The 16,694-nt window shown below is 38.0% G+C and overlaps 1 protein-coding gene across 5 annotated transcripts in view; it reads left to right on the top strand.

Moving 5' to 3' along the window:
* The window catches only part of Sugct (succinyl-CoA:glutarate-CoA transferase), a 778,692-nt gene that overhangs the window by 410,813 nt on the left and 351,185 nt on the right, over nucleotides 1–16,694 (top strand). For all 5 annotated transcript variants that reach the window (XR_003834661.1, XM_021180767.2, XM_029468350.1 and 2 more), the window contains exon 12: nucleotides 8,238–8,340. Coding sequence is in view for 4 of the 5 variants with exons in the window: in XM_021180767.2 (XP_021036426.1) it covers nucleotides 8,238–8,340 (103 nt within the window). In the remaining variant the exon portion in view is untranslated. The remainder of the gene's footprint in view (nucleotides 1–8,237; nucleotides 8,341–16,694) is intronic.

The raw sequence follows: 16,694 nt of genomic DNA, 5'->3' as shown, positions 1-16,694 counted from the left end.
TTTCAATGCCCTTTCTTTTTCTTTATATTTATTGTTTTAACTGTAATATGACATGAGGGGCATTCTTTTCTGGTTTGGTGCTTCTGTACTTCTTGTATCTGTATGGGTACCTTGTCTTAGAATGGGAAAGTTTTCTATGACTTTGCTGATGATGTGGTTTAAGCCATTGACCTGGAATCCTTCTCCTTCATCTGTGCCTATAATTTGAAAATTGGTCTTTTTATGATATCCCATAGATCCTAAACTTTCCTTTCCTGTGTTTATTTCTATTTTTTATAATCATTGATTTTGTGTGATGTAAAACTTCTATTTTATTTTTGAGTCTTGTTATTTTATCTTCTGCTTGAGTTATTCTCCTGGCAAGCCTCTTCCATATCTGAGTTTTAAAACTACAATATTGAGGTTTTCATTTTCATCTTACTTTCAGCTTGTTTTATTCAATATTATCTGTACTGAATTTGATGTTTACAATCCTACGTTGTCTTTGTCATCTTATTCAACCTTATGATTTTGGTTTCTGGGGCATTGCTCAGGCATTTATTTTCTTTAAGTTCATCATTTAAGTATATTGGGCTATTTGTGTCTTCTTTAAAGTCCTTGAGATTTTTCTTATATATATATATATTTTTGGTGTGTGTTCTAGGATTGATCTAGGTTATTCTCATTGGAAAACATTTGTATTGAGTGGTGGACTTTGTGGGAAGTATACTGTCTTGGCCTTCCATATTGTATTTTTTTTTCAATGTGGCCTGGGCATGTGGACTTCTTTTATTGGTGTTGTGTCTCCTATGAGTTTCTCGACCGGCTTCCATAGAACAGCATATCCAGTCACTATGAGCAAGGCTTTAGCCTGGGATGCTGAGTGCAGATGTGGTTCTAGGGAATTATAAGGCTTAAACCTCACATAGATGTGTAACCAGAGATATGTCTGGACACTCAGAGGGTGCATGTGAGCTAGAGTTCAGCAAACTTACTAGACTATACCTCAGCATATGGTGTGCGCTCAAGGGTAGGCCTGGTATATTTGATGTGGTAGGAGTACGTGAGCATCAGGAGAGCTGATCAATCAGGACTGGTTTGCTGGTTATAGGATAAGAGCCAAGCCTAGAGCTTGAAGTAAAGTGCAGCAAGACTGATCAGACAGAGTTGTACAGACAATGTGCAACTATTGCTATGTATGGATGTTGGAGGCAGGGTGCAGGTAAACAATGGTTCAGGGATTTTACTTGATTGGAGCTAGGCACAGGATGTGGAATTCAGTAATGAACTGGAAGTTAGATGTAATGTGGACAACTGGACAGAAGAGGAATGAGAATACAGCTAGGACTACCTCATATAGTTGCTACAAGGTCCTTGTAGGAGGCAGAGCTGGGGTACTGTGAGTTGCAAAGGATGGGAGAAGTATGAGAGTATTATCTGTCATAGATAATAGTGTTACATCCTTACAGGGGAACCGTAATGGAGGAAGAAGGGAGAACATAGGTTAGTCTACCTGGGTCTTGGCTACTCAGTTGCTATAGGGTTTTTGGTAGGCAGGGGTAGCAGGCAGGGGTCTGCCAAAGGAAAAGAGACAGGCTGAGAGGAGGGGGTGCTAAAGAAGGCAGTAGCAGAACCAGGGAGACCAGAATGGAGAAAAGGGGGAAGAATGCCTTTCCTATGTAACATTTCCGACATTTATTAACTTTTAATAGCCTCATGTTCCTTTTTCTTATACATTTTCAGATAACTTAGTAATATTGATAAAATATTTTTGTCCTATGTGAGTGACATAGGACTGGTGAGATGGCTCAGCACATAAAGCACCTGTGCTCCAAGCTTGACAGTGTAAGTTCTGTTTTAATAGCATAAACCTAATGATCTAAGTGTGAACCTTGTAACTCACTTAAAAGGAGAGAATGAACCTCTTCACTCCTCCATAGATACCCACTACTACTACATTAAAAAAACCAAGAGGTCCGTAATTTTATATTTGTGTCACAGATTCTACTCTTTTTACAAAATATTTAAGGCATTTCACAGAGTATGCTTTGATCATATTCATACAAATACTCCTGGATAAAACCCTAACTCTATTCACCAAACTTCATGTCCATTCTCTCTTTCTCAAAAAACAGGAATAACAACAACTCCAAAATGAAAATGAAAATGAAAACCAAACAAAATGGGTGGAGGTGTGAAGTAAGATTTTTGTTGGCCAAGTATTCACTCCATTGAAGAAAACTGATTTTCTCTATCCCAACAAGTATCAACTGCAAATAGTTTCTTGGCTAGGGGTGGGAATTTGTGCCCACCCTTCCTCCTTTATGCTGGAATGTTTGTCTGGCTTTAACTTGTGTAGATCTTATAGAGAGATCTAACTCCTAATAACGTATTGCTATCACTCAACCCTCATCAGAGAGGTTTCCTCTTGCTGCAGACAGCAATTAGCACAGAGACCCACAAGGGGACAGTGTGCAGAGAATGAGAGATTTTGCAAAACTCAGCACTAAACTGGGTGTCCTTACCAAAACCCTTTCCTTTTAGGCTCAGGAGTCTATGCAGAAGAAAAGGCAAAAAGAGTCTAACAGGCAGAAATAATGCACACCTGTTTAAAGGAAAGAGTTTTCTATGCATAGCAGGGCTGATGCATTTACAGGTTCACAGAGACTCTGCCCTTTATTATGAAAGCTCTGGAAAAAATGGAAAGATTCTTTTTGAGTTCCTTAAATATCCTGTCAGGCAATAAGGGAAGACAGCCTTTCTGTGAATAGAGGTGCATGGGCCGCATCTAGCTATGGATTCAATGTGGGCTCCACACACTGTGATCACTAATAAAGTTCTGGGTAAGATGTGCAGGCTTCATCCAACTATGACAACATAAGGTCAGCATGCACACTCTCATTGCCATTAAGAGCTAAGGCCTTGTCCTTGCACTCAGCTCTTTAGTTGAGATGAAAGAGAAACCTTTAACCTCTTTAGCCTCTCCATGAACAGTGTTTGTTGGTACCTCTTTAAATAGTTTCTAAGTGTCTTAGTTGTTGGCCTGTTAAAAGCCTGATTTATTGCTTCCTGCTCAGCTTGACTCTCTGCCTCATCCTTCCCTATGGTGGAGATCCAAGCATAATGAGGAACAAGTGCAATTCCTGAATCCAGTCATCACTAAATCTCTAGAGGCCTTAGTACAATGATGCTTTATAGGAAAAGGCACAAACAAATGGTAACAACAACAAAAACAAAGTTAAAAATGTTTTTTATAAGTCCCAGAAACTTAAAGTTTTGTGATCATAAAATCCTGACAGATAAGTAGTAATCGAGTAGGCTGCTCGCGTTCCTACAGAGATCTGCAGTTATGGGAGCATTTGCTATGCACATTTTTATTAAAAGGGGAACTGCTGCCAAACAAATGGTGGTTACTTATCATGTCCTACCGTAAGTCATTTATAGCTATTTTACTTTTCCTAAAACATGGACAACTTGGAATGCAGAGGGTGAACAGTTAACTCTGCAACTCAGACCTGGATGATGTTAGGATTAAAATCAGCCTTATCTCAGTAAATGTTAGTGATCAGTGATTGCTGCTATCTTCCAGATATGGCTTCAAGATGAACCCTGCCCTAGAATGCCAATTTGAATTTGAATCCTAGTAAAGCTTCCATGTTTTAATCTTCAAAATGCAAGCAAATGAATCAGTTTAGGATTGCTGCTGCAGACACATGACATCCCACAGCTCCAGGGTCCATAATCAGCCATCTGGAAAGAAGACAGGAATGGCAAGGTCCAGACAATTCCTTCAGTAGAGAGTGGCTCCATTTTCCTTTGAAACCTTAAAGATATACAGTAGTTTTATTGGCAATAGCTTAAGGGTGGAGCTACATGCTAGAGTTTAGGTTATCATTAAATTTCATCCTACAAATTGAGGTCAGAAAACCAAAAAACAAACATACAAAACCCCAAGCACAAACCTTTTAAAGCTCATAAGCTGAGAGCTTTGAGATTTGTAATCCATACCATGGTCCAGCTGAGCTCTCTACACTGCAGTTTCCTTAACTGTGAGAACTATAATACTCTTCATGATGTTATGAGGACTAGAAATAATAGAGGCAGAGTATTTTGTCTGGTGTCAGGTATACAAGCATGGATGTAGTTCAGAGATGCTTGCTAGTCTCCAGCTGTCTCATAATGCCTCTGGGACTGGAGCTCAGCAGCATGTCACTCATTGAGCTGTGCAGCTAGGAACCAAGTGGTGGCTAATGCATAGCTTTTGGATCTAGACTAGGATTTTTGTTGTTGTAGAATATTCAAGTGTTCAAACACTGTCTATCATCTATCTATCTATCTATCTATCTATCTATCTATCTATCTATCTATCCATCCATCTATCTATCTATCTATCTATCTATCTATCTATCTATCTATTCCACAAGAGTTTTATTTATCTTCTCTTGTATATTGTAAACCATTCTTATAAATGGAATACATGTCTTCTATATTTCATCTCTACATTTGATCATTTAAATTGTCACTTAAAATTTCAGAGTATCTCAAACAGTTATTCATTTTTTCCATTAATAATTTATTTATTGATTTTACATCCAGAGTGCAGCTCCTCCTCCTCCCACTCCTCTCCTCACATTGCACCTTCCTGCTCTACCTTTCCCTCTCTCTCCCCTTCTTCTTCCCATGTCTTCTGATAAGGACAAGACCACCCCATACCAACTCACCCTGACACATCAAGTCACTGCAGGACTAGGTAAGTATATCCCCTCCCACCAAGGCCAGACAAGGCAGCCCCGTTTGAGGAGCAGGACCCACATGCAGGAAACAGAGTCAGGGACAGCCCCTGTTCCTGTTGTTGGGGAACCCACATGGAACCAAGCTGCATATCTGGTATATGTATGGGGGTGTGGGGAGGGGAGGCATACGCATTGGTTAGTGGTTCAGTCTCTGAGAACCTGCAAGTGTTCAGAATAGTTTTGAGGATATGGTACCCAGTCAGGAATGTGTGCTTTTCTGTGAGAGCAGGTTGTAGGCCTTGAGAAGAAGATAAAGAAATTTGATTTAATTTTGCTGATATATTGGAAAGAGATTCGAGATAGTATGTTTTTTCTTCTTTTAAAGTAAAATTTATTAATGTATATTCATTATATGTAGTGATAGGTTTTATTAAGAAATTTTACTCCTGTATATTTTGTACTTTGATCATATTTACCTCTAAACATCTCCTTTCTTCTGGTTCCCACTACACACATTCCTTTTCTTATAGCTCCCTTTTACTTTGTGTGTGTATGTATGTATGTGTGCATTCAAAAAAGGCAATATTTGTCTTTTTCAATTTAGCTTTAATTGCTTAGTATGATGGTCTTCAATAGAATCCATTTGCATGAAAATACTATGATTTCGTTTTTATAATAGACTAAAACTTATATATATATGAATTTTATGAAAAATATAAATGCCTATGAGTTTTATATGAGATATTTATCATATTTTCTTTGTTCATTCATGTGTTGATAGTCTCCTGAATCGATTAAGAGCGTAGTAGAGGCAATATGAGTCTTTAAGCTTTATTTTACTTTTAATTTATGTATACATATATATAATCCATCTATCTCTCTATCTATGCATCTACCAATCTATTCATCTATCTATTCATCTATCTATCTATCTATCTATCTCTCTCTCTATCTATCTATCTATCTATAATTGTGTGTATGTTTGTGTGTGTGTATGTGTACATGTGTGCACATGTGATTTTGATTATATGAGTTTTAGGCATCTGTAAAGACTAGAACAGGCTGTGGGATCTCCTGGACCTGGGACTACAGGAGGCTATAAATTATTCACCATGGGTCCTCTGCAAGAGCAATAAACATCTTAACCCAGGAGCTATCTCCTCAGCCCTGAGGCAATAGGTTTTAAATCAAATGTTGCCACTGTCCAATGTGAAGCCACAAAGATCAGGGCTGTGTTATAATAGAAATATACAAATAAAAGTTATCATGGGAGTGGTTCTGCCCCAGAACAATTATACACACTGTAACAAATGACCAAAAGGAAGAAGTACCAGGTTTAAATGGATACAGTTTAGCAAGGGGATGGCAAATGGAAATTCTTATTAAGATGGCAGTGCTTCTGTGTTGAGAACTAGAAATGGAAATGGGTATGAGAAAGGTTAAGTCTCAAAATGAGAGTCTAATGTTTCTCCCAGAGATATCAAACTCATGAAAATGAACTTGTTGCCCAGCTTAGTGAGTCCATGTTAAAATACCCGAAAGAATTTTGTACCTTAATTCATGATTTCAGACCTTTTGGTGCATGGTTGATTGGTTATGTCACACTTAGGCTAACGGCAAGGCAATATACTATGGTTGTGGTGCAGAAAGGTGTTCAGTTCATGGAGGCTAGGAACAAGAAAGAGGCAGGACTGGGCTGGGGTACTAAAATTCTCCCCCCCCCCCGCTCCCCAGTAGATATACCCTTTTAATGCTTCACTGCTCCCAATAAATGCCACAGGCTACAACCAAAGTTTCAACACATAGGCCTTTGGAGACCATTTCTCTAAGTAATGCATCTGAGTAAGTGACAGCAAGGAACACTTGGATCATCAAAATAATACAAGAAAAAAAAACTAACCAAAGATTAGTAAAGATAAAACAATGAGTATCATGGGCCTTGCAGGTAGAGAAGTTAAAATCATGAAGCACTTTGTGAGAACTCTGAAAAGAATACTTGGTTTAATCAGTGATGGCTATAGACAGTTGGAGACTGTAAGAAAGTTTATTAGTAACTACATCAGGTTTCATGGCTACTCCAAGGCAGTGTTACACTGGAAAAGATAACCTTTCTATAACACAAATGGTGCTCTCTGTTTCTATAACACAAATGGTGCTCTCTGTTTCAGAACACTACTTCTTGGATTTGACACAATTCAAGAATTAAATATTTGAGGCAAACTAATTCTCAAATAAATTTGCAATGTTTATGAGGTTCCACAGGAGCTTGTTGGTTGGACTTTCACTCCCCTCTGTCATTTTTTTTTTCCTGAGCAAGGCCCAACTGTTGTAAAGCAGCAGATTTATAAAGGCAAAACCATAAGTCCAACCCCTAGGTGTGACTGATGATATAAGCCACCTCATGCCAGCAGCCAATAGCATAGGTTTGCATTTCTCAGCACGGGTCTCTCTTATCAGGCCAAAAGCAGAACTCCCAACTCAGGTGGGGAAATTTCATCAATTCAGTGAGAGCAAAACTAGCTGATGTGGCAACTCCTGCTATGCAGGTCAGGGCAGAACTAGGGCAATTGTGTCTGTTTTAGGCTGGCCCATCCTTGTGGGCTCTTACCCATCATTGACTATCCAGTCACCAACTGCTGATCCCGTCCACATATTATTGAGTCTCATGCTTCAACTGAATAAGCCGTACATTCAGCTGTACTTGGTCTGTATTCAGAAATTGATCTCTGAGGGCCATCATGATATTAATGACCTTCTGATGGAACACCCGTTGTCTACACTATATGTTCCACAGGCACTGGAACAGGAGAAGGAAACGTAAACCACCCCCAACCACTAATTAGAACATAAGTAACAATCCAAGCTGGATCAAAGAGCTTCTTAATGTTATTCCAAATTTTATCTACAAAGGAGGAATTCAGGTCTACAACATTGACATGTATGGAGGAAAGATTAGCAATGGCCTGGGTTGACTTTAGGGACAAATTCAGAAACTCATTATTCCATTGTCCTTTGACTAAAGTAGCCAATCTCGGCCATTCTAAAGAACTATTTTTAACTGAAAATGGGATAAGGCAAAATAAGTGATAGCATGGGTCACAATCGAATTTCTTCATCATCCCAAGGGTCTCAACCTTTTCTGCCAAAAGTCAATAGCAAAATTGGAGGAAGAGGCAGAAGGGCCACAAAACTTCAGTCATCATCACTAGAGGTTGCATCAGATCTCTCAAAAGCACTTATTATTTCGTTCACTTTACCCAAATGTCTTCTTTCCAGGGATACGTTGTTAGAGAATACATAGGCTAGAGCTAGGAGGAAGCACTGTGCTAGCGTGGGTGTCTGCTCTGACCATATCAGGACTACTCGAGTCACATTCTATGGGTGCTTTTCTCTAAACACCCACAGTGAAGAAAACTGAGGAAGCATATTTTTAATCCCTGTTAGTTACTTTGAAAGATTCCACAGAAGAGAAGAATATGTGTCACCTTCTTTAGATTGTAAAACATCCTGTTTGTCTTCACCTAGGTTTGCAGAAGAAGTGACTGCCAAGTGGCTTTGTCTCTTTGAAGGAAGTGGGATCCCATATGGCCCAATCAATAGTCTGAAGGATGTGTTTTCAGAAGCCCAGGTTTGTACTTTTTGAATTTTCTAGCTGCTATTTAAAAAAAAAATCCTTATTGTCTTACATAAAGGGACAATAACTGTTGATCTTTAGGCCTAAGTCACATGATGTAATATTTTACTATTGGATTAAAATTGTTTGTCGTCTAACATTTACTCACAATTTAGCACCAACTAGCTGTCTACAGTCATACTTACAAGTCCATAAAATCGAACATGCTTAAGATACATAAAATGTTCAGAGTCATGTGCTTTTTTTCCTAAAAAAGAGAAATATAGCCAGGGGCCAGAACTCAGAGATAACCACTGATAGAAATAAACATGATGTTTCACAGTTACTATCCTCTCTGATCATATTAAAACATAGTAAGTCAACTTGGTTCTATAAAGTTCAGGCCTTTATATTTTTGGTTAATTATGTTACTTACATAGAGTAAAATAACTTGAATAGGATGTGTGCTGAGCAAGAAGGGGCACCTGAAAATTTTCTTCTAAAATAGTCTTCAAATTTAGATGCTCTCTGGACTATTTTTATTTCATTACTTTGCTTAATATAACAAATAGAAACAACTTACTGTATCTCAGAGTCATGTAAGTCTTCAAAATATAAGGGAACTTTATTTTTTTTCTGTAAGGATTTTATTAAGACTCAGGTATCTTAACAATTTCTAACATTTACAAAATTATGTGATATCATTTCTTGAGTTATTTATCCATATATAGTAGAAGCTTTTAAATTTGAAAGAATTCTCTTGAATAACACATACTTTCCTAAAGGAGAAAAATGTTGGAAAACCAATCTCTTTAACACCAGTGCCTTTATTTAGTATAAATGTTCACTTAAAAGCAAATGTGAATGCATTTAGTTTAGAAACCACAGTCCTTACTAGAGTAAAGAAAATAAACTTAAGAATTTTTATGTTTTCTTTCCTTTTTTATTAATTTTTTTACATCCTATATTTTATTACCCCCCATCCACCCTTCCACTGTTCCATATCCCATATACCTCCTACCTGCCCATGTGTCTTCATGTAAATGTCCCCACCCCTCACCCCACCTGACCTCTAAACTCCCTGGAGACTCCAGTCTCTTGAGGTTTAGGTGCATCATCTCTGAATGAACACAGACCCGCAGTCCTTTACTGTATTTGTGTTGGGGGCCTCCTATCACCTGATGTATGCTGCCTGTTTGGTGGTTCAATGTTTGAGATATCTCAGGGGTCCAGATTGAGACTGCTGGACCTCCTACAAGATTCGCCCTTCTCTTCATCTTCTATTCAGCTTTCCCTAACTCAACAACAGGGGTCAGCTGCTTCTGTCCATTGGTTGGGTGCAGGTATCTGCATCTGATTCTTTCAGCGACTTGTTGGGTCTTTTGGAGGGAAGTCATGATAGGTCCTTTTTTGTGAGCGTTCCATAGCCTCAGTAATGGTGTCAGGCCTTCCCACCTCCCCTAGAGCTGGTTCCCACTTTGGGCCTGTTGCTGGACCTTCTTTTCATTTCCATCCCCGTAATTCTTTCAGACAGTAACAATTATAGTTCAGAGTTGTGACTGTGAGATGGCAACCCCACCTCTCACTTAATGTCCTGTCTTCCTACTGGAGGTGGGCTCTATAAGTTCCCTCTCCCTTCTGTCAGGCATTTCATTTAAGGTCCCTCACTTTGAGTCCTGAGTCTCTCACCTCCCAAGTCTCTGGTACATAATGGAGGGTCCCCCCAACCTCCTTTCTTCTGAGGTTGCCTGTTTCCATTCTTTCTGCTGGCCCTCAGGGCTTCAGTCCTTTTCCCTCACCCAATACCAGATCACGTTCCCCTGTCCCCCATAATCCCCCCCAATCCACTTTCTCTTCCAGTTCTTTCCCTCCATCCCCACTTCAGATAGCTTTCTTCTCTCTCCCAAGTGGGACTGAGGCATCCTCACTTGGGCACTTCAGCTTGTTGAACTTTTTGAGTTCTGTGGATTGTATCTTGGGTATTCTGAACTCCACAACACCTTAACTAATATCCACATATTAGTGAGTACATACCACGCATGTCTTTTGAGGTCTGAGTTATCTCACTCATGATGATATTTGCTAGTTCCATCCATTTACCTGCAAAACTCAGAATGTCTTCATTCTTAATAGCTGAGTAGTATTCCATTGTGTAAATGAACCACATTTCCTGTATCCATTCTTTTGTTGTGGGACATCTGGGTTGTTCCCAGCTTCTGACAATCACAAATAAGGCCACTATGAACATAATGGAACATGTGCTCCTGTGGCATGGTGGGGCATCTTTTGGGTATATCCCCAAGAGTGCTGTAGCTGGGTCTTCAGGTAGATCTATTTCCAATTTTCTAAGAAACCTCCAGATTGATTTCCAGAGTGGTTGTACAAGTTTGCAATCCCACCACCAATGGAGAAGTATTCCTCTTTCTCTATATCCTCTCCAACATGTGTTGCCACCTGTGGTTTTGATCTTAGCCATTCTGATTGGTGTAAGGTGGAATCTCAGGATCATTTTGATTTGCATTACTCTGATCACTAAGGAATATGGACATTTCTTTAGGTGCTTCTCAGCCATTCAAGATTCCTCTGTTGTGCATTCTCAGATTAGTTATATCCATTTTTGATTGGATTGTTTGTTTTGTGTGTGTGTGTGTGTGTATGTGTGTGTGTGTGTGTGACTAACTTCTTGCGTTCTTTATATATTTTGGATATTAGCCCTCTATTGGATGTGGGATTAGTGAAGATATTTTCCCAATCTGTAGGTTGCCAATTTGTATTATTGACTGTTTTTTTGACTTACAGAAGCATTCTAGTTTCATGAGGCCCCATTTATCAATTCTTGATCTTATAGTATGAGCCATTGGAGTTCTGTTTAGGAAATTTCCCCCTGTGCCAATGAGTTCAAGGCCCTTCCCCACTTTCTCTTCTATTCGATTCAGCATATCTGGTTTTATGTTGAGGTCCTTGATCCACTTGGAGTTGAGCTTTGTGCAAGGTGACAAATATGGGTCTATTTTTATTCTTCTACATACAGACAGCCAGTTAGACAGGCACCATTTGTTGAAGATGCTTTTTTTTCCCCATTGTATATTTTTGGAGTCTTTGCCAAAGATCAGGTGACCGTAAGTGCGTGGTTTTGTTTCTGGGTCTTGAATTCTATTTCATTAATCAACATGTCTGTCTCTGTACCAATACTGTGGAGTTTGTTGTTGTTGTTGTGTTGTTTTGTTTTGTTTTGATCACTATTGTTCTGTAGTAAAGCTTGAGGTCAGGGGTGGTGATTCCCCTGGCCATTCTTTTATACATAAGAATTGTTTTCGCTGTTCTGGGTTTTTTTGCCTTTCCAGATGAATTTGAGAATTGCTATTTCCATGTCTTTGAAGAATTGTGTTGGGATTTTGATGGGGATTACACTGAATCTACAGATTGCCTTTGGTAGGATGGCCATTTTTACTATGTTAATTCTGCCAATCCATAAGCATGGGAGATCTCTCCATTTTCTGAGATCTTCAATTTCTTTCTTGAGAGACTTGAAGTTATTGACATACAGGTCTTTAATTGTTTGGTTAGAGTTACCCCAAGGTATTTAAATTATTTGTGGCTATTGTGAAGGGAGTTGTTTCCTTTATTTCTTTCTCAGCCTGTTAATCATTTGTATAAAGTAAGGCTACTGATTTATTTGAGTTAATTTTATATCCGGCCACTTTGCTGAAGTTGTTTATCAGCTGGAGATATTATCTGGTAGAATTTGGGGGGTCTCTTATGTATACTATCATATAATCTGCAGATAGTGATACCTTTATTTCTTCTTTACCAATTTGTATCCCCTTGATCTCTTTTTGTTGTCTTATTGTTCTAGCTAACACTTCGAGTACTTTATTGAATAGATATGGGGAGAGTGGGCATCCTTGTCTTGTCCCCAATTTCAGTGGAATTGCTTCAAGTATGTCTCCATTTAATTTGATATTAGCTGTTGGTTTGCAGTAAATTGCTTTTATTATGTTTAGGTATGGTCCTTGAATTCCTGATTCCCTTCAATACTTTTTAACATGAAGGGGTATTGTGTTTCATCAAATGCTTTTCTGCATCTAAGGAGATGATCATGTGATTTTTTTTCTTTGAGTTTGTTTATATAGTGGATTTTGTTAAGATTTTCATATATTAAACCAACCTTGAGTTTAAACAAACCTTGAGTTTGATATTATGTGAGTATGAGGTGTCTAGTGTGAGTAATCAGTCAGGTATCCCAAAATATCAGGGAATCATGCCTACTGACTCTTGGAGAGAGGTGGCTATGTTCACACCTGCCTGTGAACCACGATGCTGGTTTGCTCACTTTATGTCTTCAACTATCACTTTATGGTGTTGTTGTGAGATGTGTAGAAATTCCAGTTATATGAACTTAGGGTATATTTTTCTAGAGTATTTACTCATCAACATTTTTGTTGTTCAACGAATATCTTACCAGAAACAAAGTTGCCAAAGCAAATGTAAATTTCTGCAACATTAATTTTACAATATTTTCTAGTTTTAGGTTTTATTTTTATTTTTTAAAATTCTACCTACTATCACACAGTTGTTCAAGTGATGGTCTTATGAGTGAATATAAGTTCATTCATATTTTCATAACTAATTGAACCTTGTATTCTCATTTAATCATGACGAGTAAAAATTACTTTTATGAATGATGTATAATAATTGTCATTGCAAGGTAATTGTTGTGTAATGCAAATTTTTTGTTTTTAGTCTATGGCATTTATTTGTTAGTATGCTATTTGTCAATGGGGAAGATTATTATTTGTCACATATCATCTTCTTATATCACCTTCAAAGACTTTACAAACGGCCCTCTTACCCACCAAAAGTAGAGTCTAATTGTAGTTCTATCATCATAAATATTTAATTATACTCTGATTGAAATTGATAATTGAACTTTAGAAGGAAAAAAGTTGTCTTCTTTATTCACAATCAAATCTTTCTTTGGAATTTAAATATGAAATATATATGTGCAACTTTAGACTTGTGTAAACACTAGGAAGCAATGTGCTCTAAACATTACAGAAATAATCAAAGATGACTGTTAAATTTTCAAATGTTCTCGTTTGTTCTATCCAAGAGATGAACTGCCTTCTTCCCCTTGTACTTGAAGTATTTGTCCTCTCCAAATTTTGAATTTGGGAAATCTTATATAATGTTGAGAAAAATCAGAGATAAAAAGTGTATGAGATACTTTAAAATACCCACTAATGTGCATGTAAAATTATCCAGTCAGCCACCCTGTTGGCTCACTCCTAGCACTCTGGAGGTTGAGTCAGGTAGACTGTCATGAGTTCAAGGCCTCCTTGGACTACATTCAAGTTTCAGTACTATTGGGGTATCTCAAAAGCTAAAAAAAATAAAAACACAAATTACCATTTAAAAGAGTTTTTCACTTATTCAGTTGCTTTATTGTATTTAATAGGTATCAAATGCTAGGGATTTAGTATAAATTTATTTCTTTGTATTTCTGAAAAACAAATTAAAATTGAATGAAATAGCAGGCATGTTATAATATTTGTAGATTCATGAATCATCAAATGAAAATTTAGTTTACTGTGGGGAGTACAGGTTTCCTAAAGTTTAAAGTGGTTCCTTTGTGCCTCTGAAAATGAACTGACCAACCTTATTTTTAGGATTAGTAGAACTGATTTTGATGACTTCAGGAACTGAGTGTAAAACAGTGGGCAAGTGTCAGATTTGCTACATTTATTAACATTCTAAAGTAAATGTTTTTCTCAATGTCAAATATTAAAATAGAGTTTTATCTCTCTGTTGGCAGCATTAGATGAGATGTAGCAGAGAGGAGTATAGGTTAGGCTAGACAGTAACTCGGTGTAATCACAGTTTTCATTATAATGGTACCTGTGGTGGTTTGAGTGAGAATGGTCCCTATAGGTTCATTTGCTTGAAAGTTTGTTCCCAGTTGGTGGAACTGATGGAGAAGGATTATGGTTGTGGCCTTATTGGAGCAGGTCTGTTGCTGGGAGTGGGCTTTGAGATTTGAACACGCACATCCATTATCAGCTGGGTCTCTCTACCTCATGCTTATAGATCAAGATGTAAGCTCTTAGCTACTGCTCTGAGCTATGCCTGCCTCCCTGATGCCATGCTCCCATTCTCTGAAACTGTAACCAACAAATAAACTCTCTATTCTACAAGTTGTGTTGGTCATGTTGCCTTACCACAGCACCAGAAAAGTATTTGAGATGGTGCCGTTTAGACTTTATTGTTACAGATACATCTGCTTTACCTATGTTTATGAACAGAGTCACATCCATTCTAGCCATGAAGATAATTCACTAAAGTCATGCTCTCCTACCTTTTTATAAAAATGTGTTCACAAACTCTTTGGCAAATGTGCTCAGCCCTGCCTCATCTGATTGGCAATCCTCTATCTTTTAAATTTTCCATAGAAAGTATTTTTTGAAGTATGGTTTCTGTTTGAAGTATCCTCCTATTATTTTCCCTCTTACGAATTACAGAGTTTCTTGGCCCTAGGTATAAGAAACTGGCCACTTTCTTTCAGATGTGGGAAGGGCCACTGATTCTGTGGCCCTATGCCCCATGTATCCTGTGCCAGCACAGCTGCTTGCTCAATTAGAAATCACGTTGGGCAATGCACAAAGCCTGGAACAAGGCACAGGAAGGAAGTCCCTGATGAAGTGAAAAAGGCTATGTCCAACTATGGAGATGGGAAAGGGAGACTGGAAATTCAAAGAATTAAAAAAAAAAAGAGTTTTGTGTGCCACTTATCTTCCACCTGTGGTTGGAAGTACTTGGTAGAAAATGAAATTTTACTTTATGGTTAAAAAAAAAGAACTATTTCTAACCCAAAAATGTCATTATTCTCTTTTAAAAAAGAAAACTTGACTTTTCATCTCAACTGGAAGCAACATATATGCTTTTTATTGGCTAGATAGAAGATTGTCTACATTTTACTCCTCTGCTTAAATGATCTGATCTTTGAATGATTCAAGTGGCCCCTGTGAATAGCTGCCGTTAATCACAAATACCTCAGGGGTTTTGCCTGAATGTACCAATTGTTCTGAGATGTTTTCATGCAAAACTCTTGAAGTGATAGTTTTATTGTTTTCCTCCCCCAACGACAAATTATCTGAGGGAAGCTCAATGCATTACAAAGTGTAATATAGATTATCTACATGTAGATTTTAATAGCTTCTTTCCCAAGTGCTTTCTTAAAATACCTTTTTTATTAATCAGACCAAGATTGTGCAGTACATTAAAGGAATTCTTAAAACGTTTCAACAGCTTACTAGATGACCTCAGCATGGTCCTATGAATATACCCTTGGGAACATGTGCATGGGACACATTGTGGTTTGAGGGTTTCCAACTCAAACAAACTTAAAAGAAAATGGGCTTTTAATAGAAACTATTCAAATTCCTGCAACACAAGGTATGGATCCTACCACAGAGAACATTTTAAAGCACTGTTATCTACAATGAGCATCAAGGAGCACTCCAGGCTGTCTCAGAGCTTCCCAGAAGACTGTATCTGGTCATTCTTGAATATTGCCGTCTTATTCTCAACTGTGAATGATTAGAGCACCCATGTTTCATGCTCTTCTTTGTCCTTGATGTTATGACCTGGTGGAGGGGAAGAAGGGCAAATGGTGTCACAAATGGGTATGATTTACCATAATTTTCCATTTGTACCACACAAGTTGAATATGTCAGGTGTAAGACATCACCAGGAAGCATCACTTCTGAGAAATATTATGAGGGAAACATCAGAATTATTGAAATATCACAGCTGGCCCTGATTTTAACTGGAGCCAAACACCTGCAGCATTAACAGGAACCAAAACAAAACCCCACCCTATGGCGACACGCCATTTCTTAACAGCCGTCTCTAACTTTGCATCCCATCAAAATTAGTTTTAACATTTCCTACAGGAATCTTATTCTTGTCCCAAAAGGCCATTACAACTCCTTTTGTAACTATTTCATATGGGACAAATGTATCATGGAAACAAAGTGAAGTATTGAAATACTTGATGGCTGAAAACTATTGTTTTCATCCCATTATTTGTGAAAGCCTGTGAAGCTAGTGGTTTTATTAATTTTGAAGCTAGCTTACATTCTCTTAAGTGATTTTGTTTCATCACAATTTGGCAACATTTCTGAGCATCTGAGAAAAAAGGCCTTTGATATTCATATAGTAAGCACCAGAAGAACTGCAAAGTCCATGGCTATCTTTTGCAGAGAGACTGACAAACGGATGGACAGACACACACACACACACTCACTTAAAACCGATGCTACACATTATCTTTCTTTTCACACACACACACACACACACACACACACACA

The sequence above is a fragment of the Mus caroli genome, chromosome 13 (assembly GCF_900094665.2).
Source record: "Mus caroli chromosome 13, CAROLI_EIJ_v1.1, whole genome shotgun sequence".
NCBI classification, from domain to species: domain Eukaryota; kingdom Metazoa; phylum Chordata; class Mammalia; order Rodentia; family Muridae; genus Mus; species Mus caroli.
The sequence above is the reverse complement of the archived record's forward strand: the minus strand, read 5'-3'. Positions and strand labels throughout refer to the sequence as shown.